Source organism: Pagrus pagrus (assembly GCF_965226575.1).
Source record: "Pagrus pagrus genome assembly, chromosome: 11".
NCBI lineage: Eukaryota > Metazoa > Chordata > Actinopteri > Spariformes > Sparidae > Pagrus > Pagrus pagrus.
Window position 1 is genome coordinate 14348244 of NC_140195.1, and position 24496 is coordinate 14372739.

The 24496-nt window shown below is 41.4% G+C and overlaps 2 protein-coding genes across 3 annotated transcripts in view; one reads left to right on the top strand and one right to left on the bottom strand.

The window, feature by feature from the left end:
* cacna2d3a (calcium channel, voltage-dependent, alpha 2/delta subunit 3a) overlaps window positions 1-24496 on the top strand; it is a 120428-nt gene that overhangs the window by 85052 nt on the left and 10880 nt on the right. For both annotated transcript variants that reach the window (XM_084366107.1, XM_084366108.1), the window contains 11 exons: window positions 226-323; window positions 460-553; window positions 1456-1551; window positions 1717-1838; window positions 2758-2835; window positions 18596-18657; window positions 19105-19149; window positions 19243-19305; window positions 21950-22020; window positions 24116-24191; window positions 24296-24348. In XM_084366107.1, coding sequence (XP_084222233.1) covers window positions 226-323; window positions 460-553; window positions 1456-1551; window positions 1717-1838; window positions 2758-2835; window positions 18596-18657; window positions 19105-19149; window positions 19243-19305; window positions 21950-22020; window positions 24116-24191; window positions 24296-24348 — 858 coding nt within the window. The remainder of the gene's footprint in view (window positions 1-225; window positions 324-459; window positions 554-1455; window positions 1552-1716; window positions 1839-2757; window positions 2836-18595; window positions 18658-19104; window positions 19150-19242; window positions 19306-21949; window positions 22021-24115; window positions 24192-24295; window positions 24349-24496) is intronic.
* lrtm1 (leucine rich repeats and transmembrane domains 1) lies at window positions 7876-14331 on the bottom strand. The gene is made up of 4 exons (XM_084366109.1): window positions 13677-14331; window positions 11300-11684; window positions 10993-11198; window positions 7876-9780 (listed from the first exon to the last, which is right to left on the bottom strand). Exons 1-4 carry the CDS (start codon window positions 13711-13713, stop codon window positions 9254-9256), a joined length of 1155 nt encoding a protein of 384 aa, XP_084222235.1. The 5' UTR covers window positions 13714-14331; the 3' UTR covers window positions 7876-9253.

The following is a 24496-nucleotide window of genomic DNA, read 5'->3' on the forward strand; positions in this document are numbered from 1 at the left end:
AGGCAGTTTTTTTTACGTCCGAACCTAACCTGAACCCAGTGCAGATAATGTAGGCCGAAGCATTGAGTTAGTGTTACCCTGTCTGATACGTAGAGTCCCACATGAATATGACAGGCTCAGGTCCGGTATCCATGCTGTATTATCATCTAAAAAATGAGTGTCTGTGGTACATGTTCTTATAAGTTGTAACCAATGTCCGTATCACCCTTCCTTGTTATATTGCAGGACATACTGCAACACAGATGAGCACCCAGAGCACCGCTACCTGTCCCAGATAAAGGCAATCAAACTCTACCTCAGTGGACACGAAGGTGACCTGCAGTGTAAGTAACAAAGTCTTTTACAAACCCAACATTCCTCTCTCTGCTCATAGAATTAAATAAAGATCATGGTCAGGGGCCAGTGCAGGTTTTGTGGCTGATTTGTGTTAAAAATATATATATATGTTTACCTTGTTAGGTGACAAGGAGCTGATTCAGGAGGTTCTCTTTGACGCAGTGGTGACTGCCCCTTTGGAGGCCTACTGGACGAGCCTCGTGCTCAATAAGTCTGAGTGAGTCACTTACTCTTCTTTTTCCATGCTCTGATTAAAAGTTGTTTCTTTATATATATATATAGTCGCAACACAAACTGAATTGCTTTCACAGAAAACCAAAAATCTAAGGCTCTTGTTAAAGCTTTGGTTCTGTTTTAAAGGGGATTTTTTGTTATTTTTAACCCTACCCTATATTTAAATATTTTGGTGCTTCAATCATTTATACTTACCAAAAGTTTTGGAAGTAGATCGCCTCAGCTGGAAGCCAGGACACGCCTGCAATGGCTGCAATCGATTTCTTTGGGGCAACTCCCCCTGTCAAAGTTACATCTACCAAAAGTGATTGTTTTTGCCACTTACAGGCTGAGGTTGTTATTCTGAGTGTGTGACTGACAACATTACAGAAGCGATTTCTGCGAATATAGATAACCATGACTTTGGAAATAAATTCTTGCTGGCAATTCCTCTAGGTAAACTCCAAACTCGTCTCTCCAGCTCTGACTCAAGCTTCCACCGTCTTCTCCCTCCAGCAGCAGATATTTCAGAGCAAGACTTCTCCTTAAGTGAGTCTTGTGCTTCAGCTTACAAAAAGAATCTTATTTCTATTTTATTGTCAGACACTGATAGTAACAACCTCAGCCTGTCAGTGACAAAAACAAGCACTTTCAGCGGACGTACTGTAGCTTTGACGGTCGGAGTTGCCCCAAAGGATTGCATTGCAGTCGTTGCAGGTATGTCGCGGCTGCCAGCTGAGGCAATCTACTCGAGCGATTCCAAAACCTTTCGTGAGTATGAATCATTTACACACCAAAACATGTATGTATAGGGCCCAGGTTTAAAATACCATAATTCCCCTTTAATGATGAACTTATGGCTGTGCAAAAATGCAGGTAACTGTCTGTATTTGTCATACTACACAGGAACTCTGACAGAGGGGTGGAGATAGCCTACCTGGGCACACGAACAGGCCTGTCCAGAATTAATCTTTTTGTGATGCCTGACGAGCTTACAAACCAGTAAGTATGCTGAGTGTATGTATTCAATGTATGTATACACAGATATAAGCTCAGAAGTGTGTGTGTGTTGATTGTCTCTTCGCTTGTGATTCAAATGAGTAGCTACTATGTTTTATGTTTGCATCCTCTGTATCATCATCACGTCTGTGTCCTGTCTGCTTCAAGAGACTTCCTGACAGCTGAAGACAAAGAGGGGGTGTTCAACGCCGACCACTTTCCTCTGTGGTACAAGAGAGCAGCAGAGCAAGTTCCTGGTACCTTTGTCTACTCTCTACCTTTCAACACAGGTTAGTTGTGAATCTCAGTTTTCAAAAGATAATTAATCAATTCTCCCCAGAAAGTCACATTCATTTTTAGGGATAAGTCTGTTATTGCTTACATTAGCTATTATTAGTGTAATATAATTAAATGAACCAATTATTGTTTGGAAGTTTACCGAGAGTGAAGTGGGCAAGAGTTCCAATAAGGTAATTTCCATTTTGTTAAATCCACAAATAAAACTGGATACCCACTCGTGTTAGATAGAGCCCTTTTCACATTTCTTCCACCCCCTCTTTTCCTCTTTCACCCATATTTGGTCGTTTTCTCTCGCCATGCATCTCTACCTCCCCTTCCTCTCTTATTAATTCTGGGCTGTGTTCTTGTGGACAGGACTGATTGCTGTGGGTTGAAATAAGATATGTTAGGAAGAGGTTCAGCCCTTTCCATAGTGACTTGGCCAGAACACACACACACACACACACACAAACAGACAGACACACACACACACACAACACACACACACACACACACACACACACACACACACACACACACACACACACACACACACACACACAGGCACCTCAATCCTATGCAGTTTAACAATGTCTCTAAAAAATGGTTTCCCCTCCAAAGGGAGGATGTGTTCTCATCTGTCCTTAGCCTCAGGCTTTCCATTAGTGCCAGCTAATACAAGTGATCTGAAAGCCTCTTATTTACTCACCGGACTTGCCTTGGATGCACTCTTCCTCTCAGGACTGTGGCAGTAAGCTATAGCCATCTAATAGTATTTGTGTGGTATTTATGTTCGATGTTTCTCTCTCCAATCACCCTGTGGTCAGTTAGAACTAATATGAGGAATTGTGATATGAATCTAATGTGAACTCTAATATGTGTGTGCCTGCGTGTGCTGTGTTTGTGTGTGCTTTTATATGTGTGGCTTAGGATCAGAAAACAAGAGCGTTGTATTGGCCAGCACTGCCATTCAGCTTCTGGATGAGAGGAAATCACCCATAGCTGCGGGTAAGTGGGGGCTCAAGTAGCTCTTTCTTTCTCACACACTTCTACATCGACAGCAACTGTGATACTGTCTTTCTTACACTGCTGTAAGACTTTGTTTTTCTGGTCGACACTTGCCTACCCCTACTTATTTCCCTCTTTTTGAGATGAAACACTCGCTGCCCACATATACTGACTGTATAGGCGAGAGAGCAACACAGCACAGCGCTCACATCCATGAGTATTTATGCCTCAATGTATTATTAGAACTCAGTTTCATAAACGCCTTTTTGTTCGTTTGCCTCTGTGTTTATTTAAGGCATATTGTGGTCTAGAGGATTTCATTGTGGCCGGCCTCGTCTCACGTCCTGGTGACTCAGAAGCCCCACAGTGTCACGCCCTTACAATGCATTTTGGTGCAATCAGCAAGTTGATGGGATAAAGAACAGCCCATGTTCTGTTAGCCATCAGCGTGGTTGCAGAGGAAAGGAACTGCAGATTAAGCGGAAGAAATGGGTAAAAAGGGGGAGAATGCAGATATAGACATATGGTTTCATAGTACCTAGGGTTTTATCTTCAGTGGAGTGATATGTAATCTTTCATCACCACTAGCAGGACTCCAGGGTGCGGCTATTCTGGTCGCATTGCATATGTGCTGACATAAAAGTACGACTAAACGTTTTCATTGGTTGCACCAGTGCGCCAAGTATTCAGTAGGTTAGATTTAAATATGTATAAACATATATTTTTAACAAACACCATTTGGTTGTGTAAGCAGTTGCCTGTGAACCTATATTTTATAAATGATTTTGTCCACATATGGCAGGATTTTATATACATCTTGCACATGTGCAGTCCATGTCTATATCTGTGCATGTGCGCGACCGTACCCTGTACTGCTCCTTAATTCCTTGCACGTAAACAAGACAAATTGTTAGACATCACAACCTTTAAACATAGTTCTCTTCGCTTTTAAGTAGGCCATTGATTATTTTCCTGTCATGAAAATCCCAGACCACACATCATCATCGGCGGTAACCATTCCACCTGTCTCAGGTCCGAAGATGTGTAATCCTTAACAACCATTGAGGTTATTGTTCATTCTTTTTGCATGTGCTGTGAATTAAATGAAGAAAACCTGTATTCCTGTTTACACTCATTTACATAATGTGTTAAAAATTAAGTTCCATTGGGTGCACCTACATGAAAAAGTCAGGGGCACCAGTACTACCACTGTAAAAGGTTGGACTGAAGTCCTGCCAAGGGCTGCACAATTAATTGTAATATAATCAAAATCACTGAGTGGTCAAGTGCAATATCCAATTTGCAAAAAGCTGCAATTTTTCCCTAAAGGTAAATTGTGTGACAACTCAGCATTTTAATGAATTACTGTGGCGCTGCGTTGATGGCCTGGCCTATAGATCTTGTTTTCCAGGTGTAAGAAAACATGTTTGGTGCAGACCCGAACAAATGTCACCTCATCATTATTAAAAAAAGTGCAATATGATTTTTTTGTCCCCCTCTTCCTGAAGGCACTAGATGACTTCTTGGAATCAACATTTTGTGAATCATGCATTCATGTAATTAGGCAATTTATTCAATTGATTGTCATGTGCTTTAACAATCAATTATCACTTAGTTATTAATAATGTATTAAATACAGTATTTTCGTTGCCTTTCCATTAGAAAACTGATTGAACCACTGAATCACTCTAAGTTCAATCCAAAATCAGAGTTAGGGGTTAAAAAAAAAAAAAAAAACATATGATAGACACCAAATTACTTAAACGATGACCTCTTTAACACAAAATAGTGACTTCATTTTTAACTGCTCCCATCAACAACTGGCCCAACACAATCTAACCCATACCAAGGCTCCTAAACGACTAAAATGTAATGATATCAGTTTGTATATAATGCCTTTTTTTAAATATTTTTAAACTCCAAACTACTCATATTTTAGTTAAATATATTTCTCATACTTGTCTTTTGTATGTTATTTTGATATATTTCATTGGCCAGTATTCATCATTTGTAACAGGTACTTTTTGATGTATTTGTGCCCATCTCAGATTGTCAGTAAATACATTTTTAATCACTTAAGTTCTTAATGCCGATTAATCAGTCAGTAATCATTAACATCCCTAAATGCAATGATGAGGATGATAAGTTAGGAAATAGACTTATACTTTTGTTTGCAGGGAGTTAACATAAAGAAAATTGGAAGCACCTTGTTTGCAAATTCCTTAATTCCTTATTATAGATTCAGACACATTGAGCAAAATGTGAACATACAAAGTTGCTAAAATATGCAGAGAGGTGTTTCTGGCTCAGTGCTACTCCCCAGGCAGCTCTGCTTACAGTAAGGTGCCTCCAACTGTCTTTATGTTTATTCTCTGCAGGTCTTTTGGAAGTCCTGTTTTACATTAGTAGCTTTAGTGATCACATTGTACAGATGTCTATTCCTATCCAAATACAGTCAACGGTATGTGGAGTATTGTAATCCTTTCCACTGTCCATCATATGTGACAGGGACTAATGTGGAGCCCAGCTTTTGCCTCATATTGAAAACGTTGATGATTATCTACGTAAGGACTTCTGTCAACAAATGAGGACCACTATTGCCAGTAGAGGAATCACAGAAAAAGATCTGGACAGAGGAGAGAGGGGGGAAAAAAAAACAAAGAGAGGAGAAAGAGGAAAATCTTTTGGAAACGCAGTGGTAAAATAAGAGAAGAAATAAAAGGGCAGAGAAAGAGAAAATTATTTCACGGTGCCTGAATGCGTTGACATGAAAGCAGTGCATTGTGGGTACTCTTGGCCCGGGGGAAACCACTGGAGCAGAAGGACAGAAATGGGAGAGTCTGTGCAGTGCCACAGCACACATGCACGCAGAGTATGCATCAGTTTTGTAGCAGAGCGGTACACAAGCAGCCCACAGTTTACACCAGCCCACAGAATTACTTGACCCTGATGACTTGATCTCTATTGTTTTAAGATCATTCTCTCAAATCCTGTTAAGCAGCAATCCAAATGACTAATCAGTAACAAGGTCTCATGAATACCCTATTGTTTCATCGGATGCTGATATGCAGTGATGACGATCTTTCTTGCCAGATCGGGGGATGTCTGTAAGGATGATTTTATATAAGAGAGTCAGATGGGAGGAGAGATGTAGGCTAGAATGCAAATTTAGCGTGGGCCGGTTAGGGCCAGTTTTCACTGCCCTGCGCTCCACTGAGCTGTAGACTTGTGAATACGCTAATACACTAACTTAACAGGACAGGCTGATGACATCACACACCACGGGCCCTGCAGACATCGCTTGAGTCACAATGTTACGGTGTTCGTACATACACACGTGTGTGTGCCAGCATGGCTCTGTGTGTGTGTGCCAGTGGTTGTGGTCACATCCTGAGCCACGTGCAGCGAGTCTGCTGCTGTAATATAAAGAGCCATAAAACTCAGGTCAAGCGTTAAAGGCATCTGTGTACATTCATGTGCCTCCACACTAGACTGAGTGAGCAAGTGATCACTGCCGAGCACACATTATCAATATTTGCAGAATAATGATGGATGTTTGTTTGACACAGCAAGCTACATTTTAAATATAATCTAAAAACGTTGCCTGATTATCCTCTCGGTGACATTTTAAGTATATTAGAATTAAAAGACAAAGAAATCTGATTCACCAATGAGCTGATCTTGTGTTGTATAATACTTCAGCACTCTAGTGATAGTACCAATGAACTCCATGAGGTAAGAAAAAAGAGGTTGTGCAATATCCTCAAGGGAAAAATAATGTTATAGATACAAACATATATATCTCTCACAAGTAGATAAAGATCAAAATAATATCAAGTAATATTTTCATAGAAATATGTGTTTCTATCACCACTTTCTCCTGTCATGTTATCTGACATAATGACGCGATGGAAACTTCCTGTGGCACTTTGGACAGAAAGCTGCAGGGCTGCAGAATTAATGGAAATATAATCAAAATGCCAATATAGCCAAGTGCATTATCCAAATTGCAGAAGCTGACTTTTTTGAGTATGGTCAATAGTGTGACAAAACAGCATTACAGTGTTAAATACTGCAGTTCTGCAGAGATGCCCTGGTCTGTCTGATATTGCCGTGCTGGTGTTGTTCCTAGAACATCATAATTAAAAGACATATTCTAAATGTGACAATATTTTTATGTAGACAAATTATTTGAAAAATTGTGAATTGACCATTTAAAAACAATTGTTGGTTCCAAAATGATTGTTTTGTTTATATCTGTGTAAGAATTCTGACAGTTGGCTCCAGCTTCTAACAAGGTTTGGCAATCGATACCATCATGTGGTATCTGTGTTTTGTCAGCATCCAGAGTCTTGGTAAACAAGTTGCCCTGCAAAAAAAAAACAGTTAGCAAAAAACACTGCTAGTATTAGCAGTGTAACATTCACTAGTTAGCATCAGCAATGTTAGGTAGTACAACAAACTGGCAACCACTTGAGGGGGCAGAGGATTTGAACAACAGCCATGTTTTTGATGCAAGGGGGGAGATGAGATGCCACATTTATTGTCTGAGTGTTATCAATAACACCTTTAATGTTGTTCCAGGGTCATCACTGCAACTCACCAATCAGGTTGTGATCTCATAGCTTTGTGGTTCTGGTTGGTGTTATTCCTCGATCATGATTAATGTTGCCCACTCATGGGACTAGGATTTGAAGCTCGTTTAGGATATATTGTTATACACTTAATATTTTTAACACAAGTTCACTTGTATTTTGGTGGTTTTCTGTCGAGTTTAGGCAACTATAATACTTGTTTAGGTTTGGTAAAAGAGGTTTTGGACTAAAACAGACCCTTTCAACCATGTGTCAGAACCACATATTTTTCCAGTCTCTTTCCCAGAGTCACAAATCTATGACATCATAAAAACATTATGATTGGTCAATGGCGTTGATGGTCCTGAAGCAACATTAATTATAATGTTCCAGCAACAACACCAGCATGACGACACAAATCTTGTTCTCCAGCTCAAAAAAACACGTTTGTTTCGCGAAGCCCAACAAATGTCACATCATCGTCATTTTAATAGTTTTGTAAGTGAAAATAAAAATTGCAGTGCTGAAATAATCATTCCCACAAATCGTGAATCATATCCAAATCGTAACATCTGCCAAAATATTCTCTGTTTTTTTCTCCATGTAATGCTGTGCTTCTGTGTCAGCACTGCATTAAATTGAGAGGGGCAAAAACACCCATGCATGTATACTTATTTCAAGATCAACACTCTAACACTTTAAATGAGGGGTAGTTTCCTGCTTTTTGAGAAGTTGGTATTACTATCTGAAGAAATTGCACCAAGGTGGCGAAATGCCTTGTTTCCTATAAATGATACGTTTTCTTGCACGTGAACGTCAGAATCACTCTGAAGTGGACATCTCATTCTTTCAAAATACCCCTCTTTTAAAGATACTTACTCCATTTATGCCTTCTCAAATTAGTCGCCAGTATACATACAGCAAACAGGTAAATTGTTCCCCTTTATTTTATATAATACATACTAAAGGACATGACTACCATTATGTGATCAGCTTTAACTCACAAACAAGTCGTAAACTGTAGATGTAAAACTGTGTGTCTGTGGGTGTGGCTGTGTGCAGCAGGTTGATACTTCAGAGTTATGAACCCGTAAAGTCAGAGAAAAACAAAAAGGCTGAGTCCAGGTTTTGTTGCTGTTTTCGTTTTAGTTTGTTTCATTATTGCTTCAACGAATCTTCCCTTCAGTTGTCAGAAAAATATCCTCTAAGAAAACATATATCTTCTTCAAAACTATATCACGTTATTAGGCACAAACTCTTAAATTCTCTATAAACATGTGCGTACACACACACACACACACTCAAGCACAGATGAAACACTGACACAAACAATTGTTCTCACACTCTCACATTAATGATACAAACAACTTGGAACAGAACTTAACTGACAGCAGCTGCCTACTATGAGTTTTCAAAATGACCTCAAAATCACACTCAGAAGAGCATAAGACAACCAAACTCTGATATATATATATTTTTTTTAAATACCAGAGCTTTACTATAATACCTACAAATACACAATTATAAATATATAGCGATTTGTTCATATCTGTGATATGCATTTCTCAGACAAAATGGAATTGATTCCTTTTGGATTCTTTGGCCTGCCCCTCAAACCCGCATACAGTAGAAGATACTCTTCTCGTCAGTGCATAGTCAAATACCTGTGGAGTTTAGCTACCCAAGTCTCAGACAGGAGGTGAACATACACGCACGCTCACACATAAAGAATCTCCCTCGCTTTCTTGTTTTCTCATGCACTAACACGCACATGGCATCCAGAGAGGATTAGGTTAAAGGGTTGAGGCCCAGGTTTTTATGTCCAGGGTTCATGTTATCGTCTCCTAGGCGATAGCATTCTCCAGTGGTTCCTTCTCATCTGCTGTGGCATGATCTGCCCTCTGCGCGGCTGCCAACTCCTCGTTCTTCTTTAGCTCCCGCTGATATTTGGCCATGATAGCAGCGTAGGCGCAGCCGTACACTGCTGCAGCCAGCATCATCAGACACACGATCCCACACACAACGCCAGTGATGATTACCGTGGCGATTGCGTGGCGTAAGTTGACAGGCCGATGCCGCTGCTTAGGTTCACACTCTGGAACACTCCCTCCCCCTCCTCCTCCTCCTCCCCCACCACCAAATCCCTCCCCCATTGCCATGGGGATGTGGAGAGCGTGGCTGGAGGGATGAGCATGGTTGCCATGGGTGTGGCCTCGCAGTAACCTCTCAGATTCCAGGTGGTGTATGTTCGCAAACAGGTAATGGTAGCTTGTGGTCATGCAGGCGTGGAAGAGCTGGTAGGGGACTTTCTGCAGGTCTCTCTCCCTCATTTCTTCTGGCTGTGAGCAAATCACCTCATCCATCACTCCACCTTTGGATCAGAGGTAAATAGTTGAATCAGAGAGGGATGGTAGGAAGGAATAAGGAGGCATGCATCTGTCAGCTGCTGTGTATTACAAGCACATTATCTGCTACTAATTGGCCATTTCCTTCGTGGCAGCTTACTCCGAGGACACCATCATAATCATCATACCTGAGTCTGAACCAGCCTATTACTTAAAATATTTAATAATCTAGGGTGTAATGTCTTATTTTAATAGGCCATTTTAGCAATATAGCGATATGATTAAAAGCTAAACAACAGGAGCCAAAGAATCAAGCATATTGGAGTGATAAGATAGGACTGCCCTCTGTTTGTCCCGTAAATCTCTTTATTATTCACCTCTCTCTGTAACCATGTCAAGCTTGCTCGGTCACACGCTGCCTGCCTGATTAACCACTGGCTTTCTATTAAGCACACATCCTTGTATCTGGGTCCATTGTTCTGTTTTGCAGTAATTAGAATTTTCAGCCTTTAAGACAAAAGCAGTGTCAGGGTAACATTGGCATGTAGGCGGGCCAGCCGACTCCGAACGAGGCTAGCTTTCACTGTACAGTGGTTATTTTGTTATCTAATGCACGCTGGGGTTGGTCTAGCATAGAAAATAATGTAGCCTGCAATTTAACTCTTAATCACCCATGTTCACTCTATCTCTGGCTGTAGAGATCAGCACCATGGCTGGAGGAGCTGCTGCATAGGGTATCTAACATCACAATGTCTCACGGGAGAGTGTTAATGCTGCATGGCACTTTTTTGCTCAGCTTAAAGGTCATAACATGTTACAATAAAGACTTGGTAATAATAGTATAAGAGCCGCAACAACCGAAATTCCTTCCACGGCTACAACCAATAACATGAGACACACACACGCACGCATTCCACCAACTTTAATATCTGGACAGAGCTTTTTGCCTGGTCTTAACTCCACCATGTCAATCTCTCCAAGGACAAAATATATAAACACTATATCCATTTGGGCTTTATTTTAATCCCTGAAAGAGACTCTTGTCTCATTGTGTGAACTGGCATACAGTCCTGACATTTCTACTCTGGTACACTAGTAGTTTTAGGATACTTAAAGGTTAGTATTACCATAATGTATTATTAACATAATTTTATGGCAGGAAAGGCATTAAGATGGACGGCTGCTGGAAACATTACAGACATTGCCCAGCTTTAGCCTAAAGCTACAAGTGGTCTAACCTTTAAAGACGTAGGTCTCCAGCCAGAGTTTGAGGCCTATGAGCTGGCAGTCACACCTCCAGGGGTTGCCTCGAAGTGTGAGGCTGTCCAGGCGGGTCAGAGCCTCCAACAGGGAGCGGTCCACTCGTGTTAACCTGTTGTGCGCTAGCCCCAGGTGGCTAAGGTTCCTCAAACTGTCCCCCATGGCTCCAGGAAAGCCCCACAGGCTGGAGAAAATGACATGGCAGGGAAATAAGATACAATGAGTTTACAGTGTGCATCGGAAATGGGTGAATAACAAAAATCTGTTCCAGTTTTGTTGCTTAACCTGTTGTGTGAGAGGTCAAGGTGTGAAAGCGAGCGGATAGGTCCAAGCAACCGCTTGTCAAGCTCTCTCAGGTTGTTGTTGGCCAGGCTGAGGCGCTGTAGAGTTCTGAGACCCAGCAGGGCAGTTGGTGAAACCGACGTTATAGAGTTATTAGATAGATCAAGAATGCGTACAAGGGGTATTTCTCGAAAAGCCATTGATCCCAGGCCCCTGATGCGGTTATCTTGAAGATACAGTTCTTGGGTGTCTGGATGCAGTCGTCGGGGGATGTCATATAGGCCTCGACCCCGGCAGTCTACTACTTTGGTGTTGCTGTTGCAGACACACTCCTTTGGGCAGCCGTGCGACAAAGACAGGAGGGAGAGGAGGGCACACACCAGTACCACTGTGGAGACAGGGGGACGCAATATTGGATGAGACATTTACAGCTAAATATGATAAAAATAAAGCTACATATATGTTTTTTAAAGTTATTTCTAAAGATGTGATCTCCTTCATCAATACCCGAGACTACTGTTACATAACTGCATGGGCTACATTCAAACCACAGTGTTCAACTGCCATCATGACCACCATCTCTGAAGTAAATAAATGTCACAGCAGACTTTTGGTTTGGCATAAATATTTGAAATGTACGTATAAATACAGTTGAAAATGAAGTCTTCGTGTGAGACAGAAAACTTTGTTTTTGCTCACATAGCACTGTTCTTTGTCTGATAAACAAGAAAGTAAACTTATTACTAATATGCCAACTCCCACCTCCCACCCTCCCTTAGACAGTGGCCCTTGGTGACTTCACCAAAGCTTCATAACCCTTCACCCACACTCCACCCACACACAAATCCATACACAGCAGATATTGGGTGTCTGATTCCCTTTGAGATGACTTCACATGTCCATTGCTTGTGGAACATTACGGCAGTATTTATAGCACTGGCTTGACTAGCTCGAGGCTCGATGAAATGAATCTCAAGCCTGGGCATGTAACTAGCTCACAAGTTACACTCCTAGAACCTGAACCAATAGATTAGCTGCACGATGTTCACGTCTGTAAACTAAACAGCTAAAATATCACTGTAACTCATATCCACATCAAATTATGGAAACACACTGTGCAGCCATTAACTGTTAAACCATAAAACCATTGACGAATGTTGATTTAAAGCGGCACTATGTCGTTTTGGAGAAGAAATTAAAACTCAAACATTGCAATATTAATGATGTAATAATACACTCAGAAATATTTTTCCACAACTGAATAACAAGCTGCTCTCAGAGGAAAATAAGGTCCCTGGAACACTGTTGAGCTAGAAAGGTGGCAGGGTCCGCCAAATATAAACAAAGTATGACATTGTGTTGTCCTTTAAGTTCAGTTTGTTTGTCAGTTTATTCAGTCATGAAAAGAAAAGGAAAAGAAAAGAAGATTTGTTTATTTAGTTTGTTTAGGCATAAAGAATGAGTCAGTGATGATCTTTCTCTTCTGATTAAAATGTCATCCCCAAAACTACATAGTGCACCTTTATATTGGACAGCACAATCTAATTGTTCAAATGCTGTGGTCACACATGGACAATGTAATGTGTGTGCTTCCATATTCTTTATATAAACACTATTGTAACATAGTCTACTAATTAGACTGACATCTACAAGCATGTAAAAATCACTTTGTCTGCCTGGCTGTTGGACTGCTTGTAATGGGCTGTGATTTTAAAGGTTTAGAGAAGGCGCAGGTGCTCCCAGGTCTAATCTCAGGTGTTAGTTCGGTACAGTGGCAGTGTTGCTGTTATAATATTGCTTCAACAAAACCCATCAGAACATGGCTGGGTTGAGATTTAGCGCGCTCAAGTGCAAAGCCCCGTGTTAATTGCACATTCGCTAGTGCACGGAGAGAGTGTGTGTATGCAAGAATGCTTTCAAACACACCTGCTTACACATGTGTGCACTTACTCGTAAACAAACTCATATACATAGGATGCATACATGGACACACATAAACAGCATCAGCCCAGTGGAGCGTTGTAACAGCAGCTCTGGAATGAGGTCAACACAGGAGAATGGCTCTTTGCTCTGATGTGTCCCTCCAGCCCCAAAGTACACACACAGAAGCTTGCAATGACATGCACACACAACCCACATTAAGTACCACTTCAAATCAGCTCTTTAGCTGTGTCAATAACAGGGAACACTCAGAGGCAATTTTTGATGTACAGCTATAAGCAGAAAAGTGTGAAAGTAATGCTGCCATGTGTGTTGAATCCCCTCAGTTATACAACAGTTTACACAACATACTGATCTCAGCAGCCCACCTTGCCATGTTAATATACAAATACACACAAACGTACGCACAGATGCATTCATGTTGATATTCTTCCCCTACCTCTCATATCTGCCAGTCGTCCTTGGGCCGCTTGCATTCGATCTTCTTTTAGCTCCCCCTTTGGATTCTATCGACTGTCATTGGTTGATGATCCATTAGCCATCAGTAAGGTTGTGATGAGCTGTCCTGACTCTCATCTGTGTAGGCGGATATTTTCAATATGAAAGGTATGAATTTGAGAGGCAGGAACCTGTGTTGCCCTCAGGATCCCCAACACTGCCGGTGAGGGCATGCAACCCCATCAGAGCGGGCAGATCAGAGCGCAGAGCTTACTGCCAGCCAGCCAGCCAGTCTGGGAATCACTGGAGTTAGGGAGCTCTGCCTCTATCTCTCTTTCTCTCTCTCTCTCTCTCTATCTCACTCTCACTCTATATCTCTCTGTGTAGCTCTCTCACTCTCTCTCAACCCTCTCGTTCTGTCTCTTGTATTTTTCTTCATGCTGTTTTTTCGCCCTTGTTTCTATTTTCCCTATCTTCTCGCTTGATTCGATTTAGTCTCTGCTCCTCTGTTGAATCCAAATCCACACCCTGACCTATGTATCTGTGTGTGTGTGTCTCTCTCTCTCTATCTCTCTCTCTCTATCTCTCTTCATGTTTTGCTCTCTGGCTCTCCCTGTCCCCAGTTGTATTGGTGAGTGTGACGGTGTGTCAGCTCCCAGCGGACAGCTGTGCCTCTTAAATCACACACACAACACGTACGCTGACATTAACGCTGCCTCCTATTGCTCTGGCAAGAGTTGAGCAAGACAGAATTAGATCTGCGTTGTGTTGCGTTGCGTCTACACAAACACTCAAACACTTTTCAACACGCAGGGAACACAGTCGGAGGATGCCCGTTGCTGTGGCACGCTCTGATGATGTTATGCATGAGCCGTGGGCAGAAGGGCTGGCAGAACACGCCCCCAGCACAGCAACACAAAACGCACGAATGCACACTTACACATGCACACACGCACACAGCAGGATATTAAGCTGTTGCAGTAACATGGATTTTTTAAAAAAAAAATTTATTTATTTATTTTGTGCATGTAAATGGATTGACTGTTAAGCTTATATGAGCTCATGGGTCGCTTGAAGGAGAAGCAAAAAATGAACAAAGGAAGAGACAGGAAGAGATTAATGATCAAATCATTTCTAACGATGGAGTATGATTAAGCTTACACGCTGACCTTGGCATGTAGTACCCTCCCTTGTATTTGCCCTCCTGTCCATCCATATTTGTATCCTTTCTTTCTGCTGAAGGGCATGACAATTATTTTCATTATGTCATATACAGTAAAAACCGAAGTCAATTTGTGTCTTCAGCTTATATTTAGTTAATCTATTGTGGTGAATGTGTGAAGATATCAGCCTCAAGAGGAAATAATGCACACCTGAAGATGCTTTAAAAATACGTGAATGCACCTCACACACACACACACACACACACACACACACACTCGTGTTCATACATGCACGCTTGGGTGCTCATGTGCAGCTACATAGGAAAATACATCCTCAAATGTGTGATGACACCTTTCTATTGGCTAAAAGCCCATATGGGTGATGTGTACAGACAGTCTGTTGTGTTTGTGCTGCACCGTCTAAAAATGTTAACCATCAAGTTAGAGGGAAAAAGCAACTTGCCCTACTATTCCTCCTCTGCAGATTGTCATAAATTATCACCATGTGGATCTCCTGTGACGCATTTTATGCATGTGGCATGAAGGCCTTAAGGGCAATCGACAGAGATGCTTTGCATGATTTGAATATTATCTTTTCTATTAAATATTACGCCGCATTCACTGCCAGATAGTTTTTAAGATAATTTGAATCGCTTTGCTGGATTTTGCGGCACCGATTAGTCAAGTCTCAATTTTCTCTCAATAAGAGTGCACAGGAGAGGAGAAGCCAGCGGAGCCCAAGTTTTGTCGAGTATCAGCATCCTTAACAACAGCCTCATGTTCTGCTCATCGTCCGAATGTTGCTCAGCATCTTGACATGAACCAACCCTGTGCTCAAATTCAACACCATTTGCGAATCAGACAGCCCTGTCGCTTTTTATGACACTTATATGTCGGTTTATGTTTGTCCTAGAGGTGCTTTTGCTGTCACTAAGATGTGAATTGATGCAAGGAAAGAAAAACAAACATACATGATACACATGAGCATGTAACCCACACAAACTCAGATGCACTCTTGCTCTGATGGATGTACACATTTGTACAATCCTTATTAGAATCCCAAATACCTGTAGGATTTAAAGCGTTTGTCAGCTCTTCCTGCCTGGGATTGTTCCGATAGGAGATTGGTGATGGGGTGGATTTGGAGAGGATTTGATGTCTCTTCATCTTTGGACTTATAAACCCAGCTCAGGGCATAAATAGCCCCAAGTTCTTAAATCATAGCAAGGGAAATTAAATGTTCCCCCGTAGTACAGAAAATTCCCGAGCATTAGTGAGACAGATTTGGGCTTTTGTCTTTTTGTTCTGAGCCGCCTTCCAGGTGGCAGCCAACACCAGTGCACTTTTAACCCGAATGCAGTTTTGCACAGCAAACTCTCATGTACTGCTTACACTGGATTTATGTTGCGATGAATTATTTTCCTTGCAGTATAAGAAACTATATTATATTACTATATTATATTGCGATATTCGCTTCAAACATCAGATGTCAGATGTTGTTTTTACATCTTTAAATTATTCGAAGGTTTCATGTGTCATAATTCACAGTATTTTCCGACAACTTAATTCGACCTCCTTATCTTTTTTCCGTCTCAGTCCCTATTTGCTTTATTTTTACAGCTTTTTTATTTTACAGTAGATGATCCTGTCTTTTATTGGCTTAATGATCTAGGTTCTCCCTGGTTTTATACCATGTGTGTTTCCATTGCTGTTGCCCAGCATCTTAAATTAGCCTCTCCTCCTGGGTTTTCCATGTGGGTGTAGAAATGGTGGGCTGCTGAAAGGATCTGGCAAAGCTTATGACGGGATAATCTGCACCTGTTCCTCTGGGCAGGGGCTAAAACAGGCCGCAGCAGCGCCCCGCTGCACTTAAACAATCACGCAAACACACAATCACACTAAAAGAACTGCAAGCCAATAGAATATTTCTCTCTGATAATGTTCCCTTCATGTGTTGACATCCAGTGAAGCTTTCTGTATTTATTTGGTTTTAAACTACTGCTTCAAGCTTTAAGTGAGGAATCTTTTGCCTCTTTGGAAGCCAATATATACCAGTATATAAACAGTATAATACCTCTAATGACCAACAATATAGTTTTAGGAAGACTTACTCTGAAATGCAGTATAGTATGATGATAATGTGTATATAGAATCAATATTTGTGGGATATGAGAATCATTATTCTTTCATTAATAACTCAAGGAGGTTATGTTTTCATCCATGTCCAATTGGGGGTTTGGATCCAGTCCAGATAAAGGGACGGATCCAGGTTTTTTTCTGACTTTCTTTAATATTGCGAGATATTTTCATTTATTTCTCAGGGAATAATGCGTGGATCTTGCTGAAAAACATCAGGGGTATTTAGGTGGCTGGCATCTATAAGTGAGTACAATTTGATGCAGATCCAATCTGGATCCAGCAGAATTAAATATGTTTTATTTGATATTGGATTAGGCTTGATTGAATAAAAAGGGACTGTTGGGCCTTGGCGGAGGCGTGAGTGTCATTCTAGTTATATAAATATATTAAATATCTAATCGACAAATTGGATTATATTAATCATATGGCAGTAAGACAACACTGACTTAATATTTGTTCTAACGCAACAGTAAGATATTGATCCCAATCCGGTCAAATATTCCCTCTTTAATAGCTTCTAATTAATGGATAGGTTGTTCATGTGCACTTTGAGATGATACAAACATGATGCATTAATTGTCAGATACCTCCCCCATAAATCCATAATTTACAACACAACTAGTTTTTGCAAAAGGAATTAACTTTAATTTGCAGGTGTGGGACGCCCAGGTTGCAAATTAAATCTGTGAGCAAAGGATTTTTTTATTATTTTTCCTGTATCTAATGATAGGCCGATTGTCTATTAACTTCATACAGTGAATCCAATCAATACACTGTACCTGCCTTGATGTATTTTAATGTCCCAACTCAAATGCCACATTCTCTTCCATTCAGTTTACTACCTGCGGCTGCTCTGCATTTGTATGACGCTCTGAGATTTTCTCCTGGAAAGACTTACAGACCCCCAAAAGCATGGTAACCCCCCCACTGAGAGAAAGCCAGGGTCTGAGTCTTAGTAGCAGGGGGTAAAGGGAGAGGAGGACTAGGAGGAGAGGAGGGAACTTAAAGCCTGTGGTGAATGTGTCAATCTTTCCTCTGCCGGCTCTGGAAAAAAACTGACACATTTAATGTCAGCGACTTTTTTTTTTCCAGTCAAGGAATTCTGGTCAGATCTGTGCATTTAGGGACCTGCTGGGATGAGGCTTATGGGAGAGAGAGCAGCTCTGTATACCAACTCTGGAAATGCCTGTCGGGGTAACAACAGGGAGGCAGACTGAGGAATGGGATGGATTTCATGTGGGCACGGGGAGAGCGGTCTGGTTCAGAATCGTGTGAAACTGCATTTAAAGTGTGGTTAGAGGCATCTGTGAACATGTGAGCAAATAGTCCAGTGTTATGCACACATACACTAGGCCTTCCAGAGAAATAAGCTGACACATGTATGATGCAGGGTGTAATTGCTCTTTTGGCCCATTTTGGCCAGCAGGGTTTTGTTGCAATGGATGTGTTCCCTCACTAGGGGTTAATGAAAGATGCACTTTGACACTGTGTGTATAGTAATAATCTCTCTCTTGCCTGTAGGATGACTTCTTGTGTGATACAGATCACAGTGCACTTGCACACAGAGCACACGCATGTCCTGTCACTTCATCTCAGTGACTGTGTTGTTCTCTTTCAGCTGTGGGCATCCAGATGAAACTGGATTTCTTTCAGAAGAAATTCTGGACAGCCAGCAGACAGGTACACATGGATAAACACAGTGTCCTTTATGTACTTGAATAATAACTTAACATATTTCTACATGTTATAATGTTGGATTTTTTTGGTCGACCTTTAAAGGTACGATATGTAAGAATTGGCCAGTGCTAAGCTTGGGAAGCGTTGGTGTTTTCACACCTAGCGCAGGAGCTTCTAACCAGGACAGGCTGGGGCTAGCTGGTTAGCATGCTAACTTTAGTAGATACTGTATCACTGCATCACAGTACATAAACCTAATCTTACTTATTGCAACTTCAACACATAAAGGTCATCAATGTGTTTCTTTCCATTTATTCATCTGAAAATGATTTTAGACGACAGTAAAGGTTTTCAGCTGACAAAAGGAATCAATGTTCTCGGCTACACAGCCCAAATATTTGCTGTGACACGTCGATACAGTATGCAGACGTCTACTTTCTTATCTTACAGTGTGCAGCATTAGATGGGAAATGCTCTATAAGCTGTGACGACGAGGTCAGTCTGCCTTCCTCTTTCCGATCAACCGTCCTTGCTTTTGTCGCTTTAGCTTCTCACAGCTTTTATAACACTTTGTTTTCTATTTTACAGAACATTAACTGCTACCTCATTGACAACAACGGCTTCATTCTGGTGGCAGAGGACTATACTTTGGTAAGACATCGACACACAAAGAGTCAGATGAGACTGTGTAATACTCTGTTTGAAAGTAGTCATAGTTGTAATTTTCAAATGTATTTTGATTCATTATCCATTCACAGTACAGAATTGTATTGTCTGCTTATCACAAACGAGGCCCAACATGGGCTGGCTACTCCATAACATTTCCAAGCTTTTGCATCCGCGTTCCACCTCTTGACCACTCAGATCATCCAACCAAGGCCTCTTACTGTGAGTCTTCTCTGTGCCCTCTGAAAATCCAAGGGTGATTGTGCCTTTGCTGTTAGGGCTCTGTCACTCTGGAATAGTCAACCCCTCCTCAGATCTGCTGAGTCTGTGCACAGCTTTCCAAAACTTCTTAAAACCCATTGTTACTGACTTGCTTTCCTGGTAACGGGGCTTTACTTTATGTAATGAGGACTTTGTGCTATTTATTTATATGGTTTTACATGTAGACCATTTATTTATCTGTATCCTGTTCAGCAATTTGTAACTTTAGGTCCTCTTATAAATACAATTTTATAAGAGGACCTAAAGTTACAAATGTTGTTTTGGGGAAGAAATTTTAATCAGAAGAGAAAGATCTTCATTGACTGTTTTTTGTTTTTTTTAATGCCTAAACAAACTTTCTTCATTCTCATGACTGAATAAACCGAATAAACAAACTGACCTTAAAGGACAGGGCCATTTCAAACTGTTTTACTTTTTATATTTGCCGGACCCTGAAGTTCCACCTTTCTAACCTAATAGACACAATTGTGATTGTGCCAAGTGCGAGTATACAAGTTGTACTGTATGTAAGAGAGGTTTAAGATCACATCAGAGTACATGCGGTGAGTCAGTAATGAACATGTTGAACTCCGACAATGAGCTAAAAATGTATCTGCCTCCCTTTTTATACAATATCCTTCCTACGTCTCATGCATATTGTTGTTTCGACTGCTCTCAAGGAGACATGGTGCTGCCCCAGCAGATACCCTCTGCTTAGCTGTCACCAGACATGCTGTCACTCCAGCTTTGGCTCATCTAGAAGCCAGTCCGCTGGCTGTCACTGCCCTTCCTTTCCCCTGCATGTTCTTTTCACGTGTCTCTCACTCGCTGGCTCCTCATTCCGTCTTAATTTGGAGGTGATGGGGGGATAAAGGGTCCGCATGTCAAGTTGTTTCATCTCATGTGAAAAGTGCCATTGACTTAAGAAGGTAACATTAATGTGATCCGGCAACATTTTGTATTAAACTTGCGAGTGGTCTTGAGTTGGGCTTTTGAGGCAAATCCGAGCTGTTTTTAGGAGGTTTCAGGGGTGAGGTGCAGCTGGTGGGATTCTCTGCCTCTCAGGTGTCAAGAAAATTACAATGCAGAGGGATGGAGGGTACGTCTCGCCCTCCCGGTCCCAGTCTGATAAGGCTAATGGATGCTGATGGTTTCATAGCTTTTTTCCCCGTGACGTCACCTGGCCTGGAGCAGTTTGGACAGCCAGGAGGAATCATGTTAGTCGGTCAGGGTTCACATGGGTCCTTATAATCCTTGATCGTTGGAAAAAAATCAAGGCAATGGAAGTTTTTGAAAATAGAAATAAAACGACATGGGCCACTGAAAGTAGTTGAATTTATATATTTCATCCAAGAATGGAAACTAGAGTTCTTTTGATATTTCTTTTTACTTTACGTTAGTAAATAGGATTCATTCCTCTGTCTGCATGTGTCTCCTGTAGTTGTTTTCACAATTGAGAAATGTTCAAGCTGTCTCTCTTTTTTAATGTTGTCTGTGAGCTCTGTAAAGCCTAATAGTTCTCATTATAAAAATTCTCAGTGTTGAAACAGTAGTTTTCTTTGATCTGTGTCTCAAACTGTGCCGTGTTGGATCACTGAGTTGAGGGAATTGGGCCTTGGAAGTCTGAGAAAACTCCTTGAATTTACTGTTATGCTGAAACAATTACTTGATAACATAAAGGTAATGGACAATATAGTCAATCAATCAAGTCTTTTATCAAGCTTCTCGAATGATACGATCTATAGCAACCTAACTTCAGCCACTTTCAAGGTGCATGGAGAAGGCAAAATGTCTGAAAAGGTCAAAAACCTCAACAACAATTCTTGTATGAAGAACTCAACTGATAGACCAAAGCGTTTCGGCTTGTGGCCTACATCAGGTTCTTTATTTTTATTTGGATAGGATGAGGTGAAGAGAAGGTTGTTCTCTCTGCAGACAATCAGAAACTGCCTCAAATGTATTTGTGCAACATCATGTAAGATTGAAAATGACCAAATATTTGTTTGTGCTGTGGGAAGCTTAATGTGTGGTAAATGTCATTCATAGTTCAGTCCCTAAAAAGACAGTAAGTACTATTGAATCACTGAGTTTACTCTTGGCCACATGGTCATTTCCAGAACAGATAAAGGGAAACCATGGACCATTTAACAATGTCAGGGGGATGGTGCCTGCATGCTTTAGGGTTTGGTAATTGACAGTTTCTCTCATGCAGTTTGATCTGGACTTTGCAAGTGACAACTGTTGTACCTGTAAGAGCTTCTAGCATTTTAAACACATAGTTTTTTAAGGGGATGTTAGTTTTACATTTACATTTTGTTATGACTTGTTTTATTAAATAAAATCAAATCCCTTTACCCTCTTTTCTCAGACAGGGAAATTCTTTGGAGAAGCAGAGGGAGCTGTAATGAGTAAGCTTCTACAGATGGGATCTTTCAAGAGGTAAGTATTTCAAACTGCACGTGTGTGTGGGTGTATGAGTTTGTACTTATAAGTGCCAGCACAAGTGCATGTTTGAGTGTCTGTGTGTGTGTGTGTGTGTGTGTGTGTGTGTGTGTGTGTGTGTGTGTGTGTGTGTGTGTGTGTGTGTGTGTTTGTGTGTGTGTGTGTGTGTGTGTGTGTGTGTGTAGGCATGTGTAAATGTATGTGCATAATATCAGGCAGGCCACAGAATGAGAGCATGTCTCCCCTTGCGCTGACAGCTCTTAACTTGGCCAATCGTGTTGAGCTATTCAGCGGTGAACTCCGACCCCTCGCTCAGCAGAGTTCTCCGTTTGGGGATTACAGCAAATCTTTTCCTGAAACGAAGGAATTAGGCAAAACTTGAAGTCACACACATGTAGACACATTCACGCATATACCGCTTGTTGCAGAGCTGTGTCTCCTGGAAAACGCCAGGAGCGGTGGGTGGCGACTCTCTGCCATTAATTTGGAAATTTAACCCAGGAGGATAACTTTCCCAGTTTAAGAGAACAGAAGTGCAGAGAAATAGACACAGACGGACACAAATTGTAGTTTGACATTGGAGTTAAACTGGTTTAATCTAAAAAATCTTGGCATTTTAAGAACTTGCACAGTTCAACGTTTAATTTACATTCAGATAGAAGCTCCACTACATTTCTAGTGTTGCATTAGCATTCAGTTGTGCCTTTGGGATGTGGGCGAGGAGATTTTAGCCACACTGTCTCAGTGCATAAAAATCACTGGTGACAAATCATCACACAAGTCGACAACCACGCCTGTTTATCATCGGGATGAAGCTCAAAAGCTGACAGCGAATAGTTTACAGTCCCACTCATAAAAGACAAAGAGGCCTCCGAGTGCCTTTGCTGAATCTTTAAATGTCGGATGATGAGGGATTGTTCAAAATTAAGGACGACAAATGATGAATGAATAATACGACCCGTGTCGGTGAAGCATTAGCATGATGAGTAATACAGCTCATAGGTTCTAACACTAATAAATCCAATATGATCTGTCTTAACCCAGTGCCATCTGCTGGGAATAAATCTGCTAAGTTGCGGCATGTTTTTTTTGTCTTGATTAAAAAACATTAAAGACGTTTTAAAGTGTTCCACTTAAAGTTGACACAAGCTGCCAGCCTCGATTTATCCGTCGGCGTCGGGGCTGCCGATGAAGACGTGCACGTGCGCAGATTATTTTGAATTACTTCAGGTTTATCCATCTTTTTTCAAACGAGCGATAGAAAGAGAAATCAATGAAAAGCTCCCATGCAGAGCAAATGAAGGCCACGCTCACACAGTGTCCACACAACTATGCAACCACACACTCATAGACAGATATTACACTGGTCTGAGTTTGCTGCTAACACCATTATGTGGCCTGGCTTAGTGCTAATTGGTTCCTGGCTGTGTGTTGGAGCTGTGTGTCACCGGTTCCGCGACTGAGGTTTGAACGTCGCCTCGGGCTGCGGATAGACCGGGCCGACTCAGGCATCACACACATGCTTGCACACAAAGCATTGTCAAGTATATAGGGACTTATCCACAGGCTATGAGAAAGACTGTCCAGTGTGTAGGTGTGCGTGCGTATGTGTGTGTTAGGAACCCCTTCAATAACCTCTCACAGACAGACCCAGACCTCACACCCTCAGGGTCCACTAAGCCTTTAAATCCTCTGATATCCCCCCAATATCCCCAAATCATCTGCGCACACACACACCCACCTTCCTACATCACTTTGAGGAACCTCTGGGGAAGCTCTCTGCTTTCACTCGCTTTCCTTTTCCCATTCTTGCCACATCCATCCAATATATTATCCGTAGGTAAAGCACCAGTTATAGCAGAGGTGGGATCTTTGCTTCCTGCTCCCACACAGCCGTCCAGAAGGCCCCGCAGGCGTGTAATAGTAGAGATAATGTGTGAATCAAGGCTTATATCACCTTATCCGGGATGTATCTTCCCTGACAAATGCATTGCTTATTAAAGTCAAATCTGTGAAAACATTCTCTCTATCTTTACCTCGTTTTATCTCTGTTTCTGATGTCTCACTCTCTGTCCTGTCTTTATCTACTCAGGGTCACTCTGTATGACTACCAGGCTCTATGTTGGGTTTATTCAGAGAGCAGTGACAGCGGCCACACACTGTTGGATGTGAGTACTGCATTTTTTACTGCACAGATCAACCTTTGCAAAGCTGGAAGAACATGTTATGTGTCTTTAATGTCTGATCGCTGTTTCCTCTCTTTTTTCTTTAGCCTTACTTTGCTTTCTTTTCCGTCATGAAGTGGATCGTGACTGAGCTTGTCATGTAAGACTTTCTGTGTATGTGAGTGTGTCTTTTGTCCGTTTGTAACAGCACACGCTTGCCGCATACATGCGCTCTCTTGAGGACTCGTACGGTGGCCTCCCCTGTCAGATGAGGTTAACCGTGTGTTTGTGACTGCACATCAACTGTA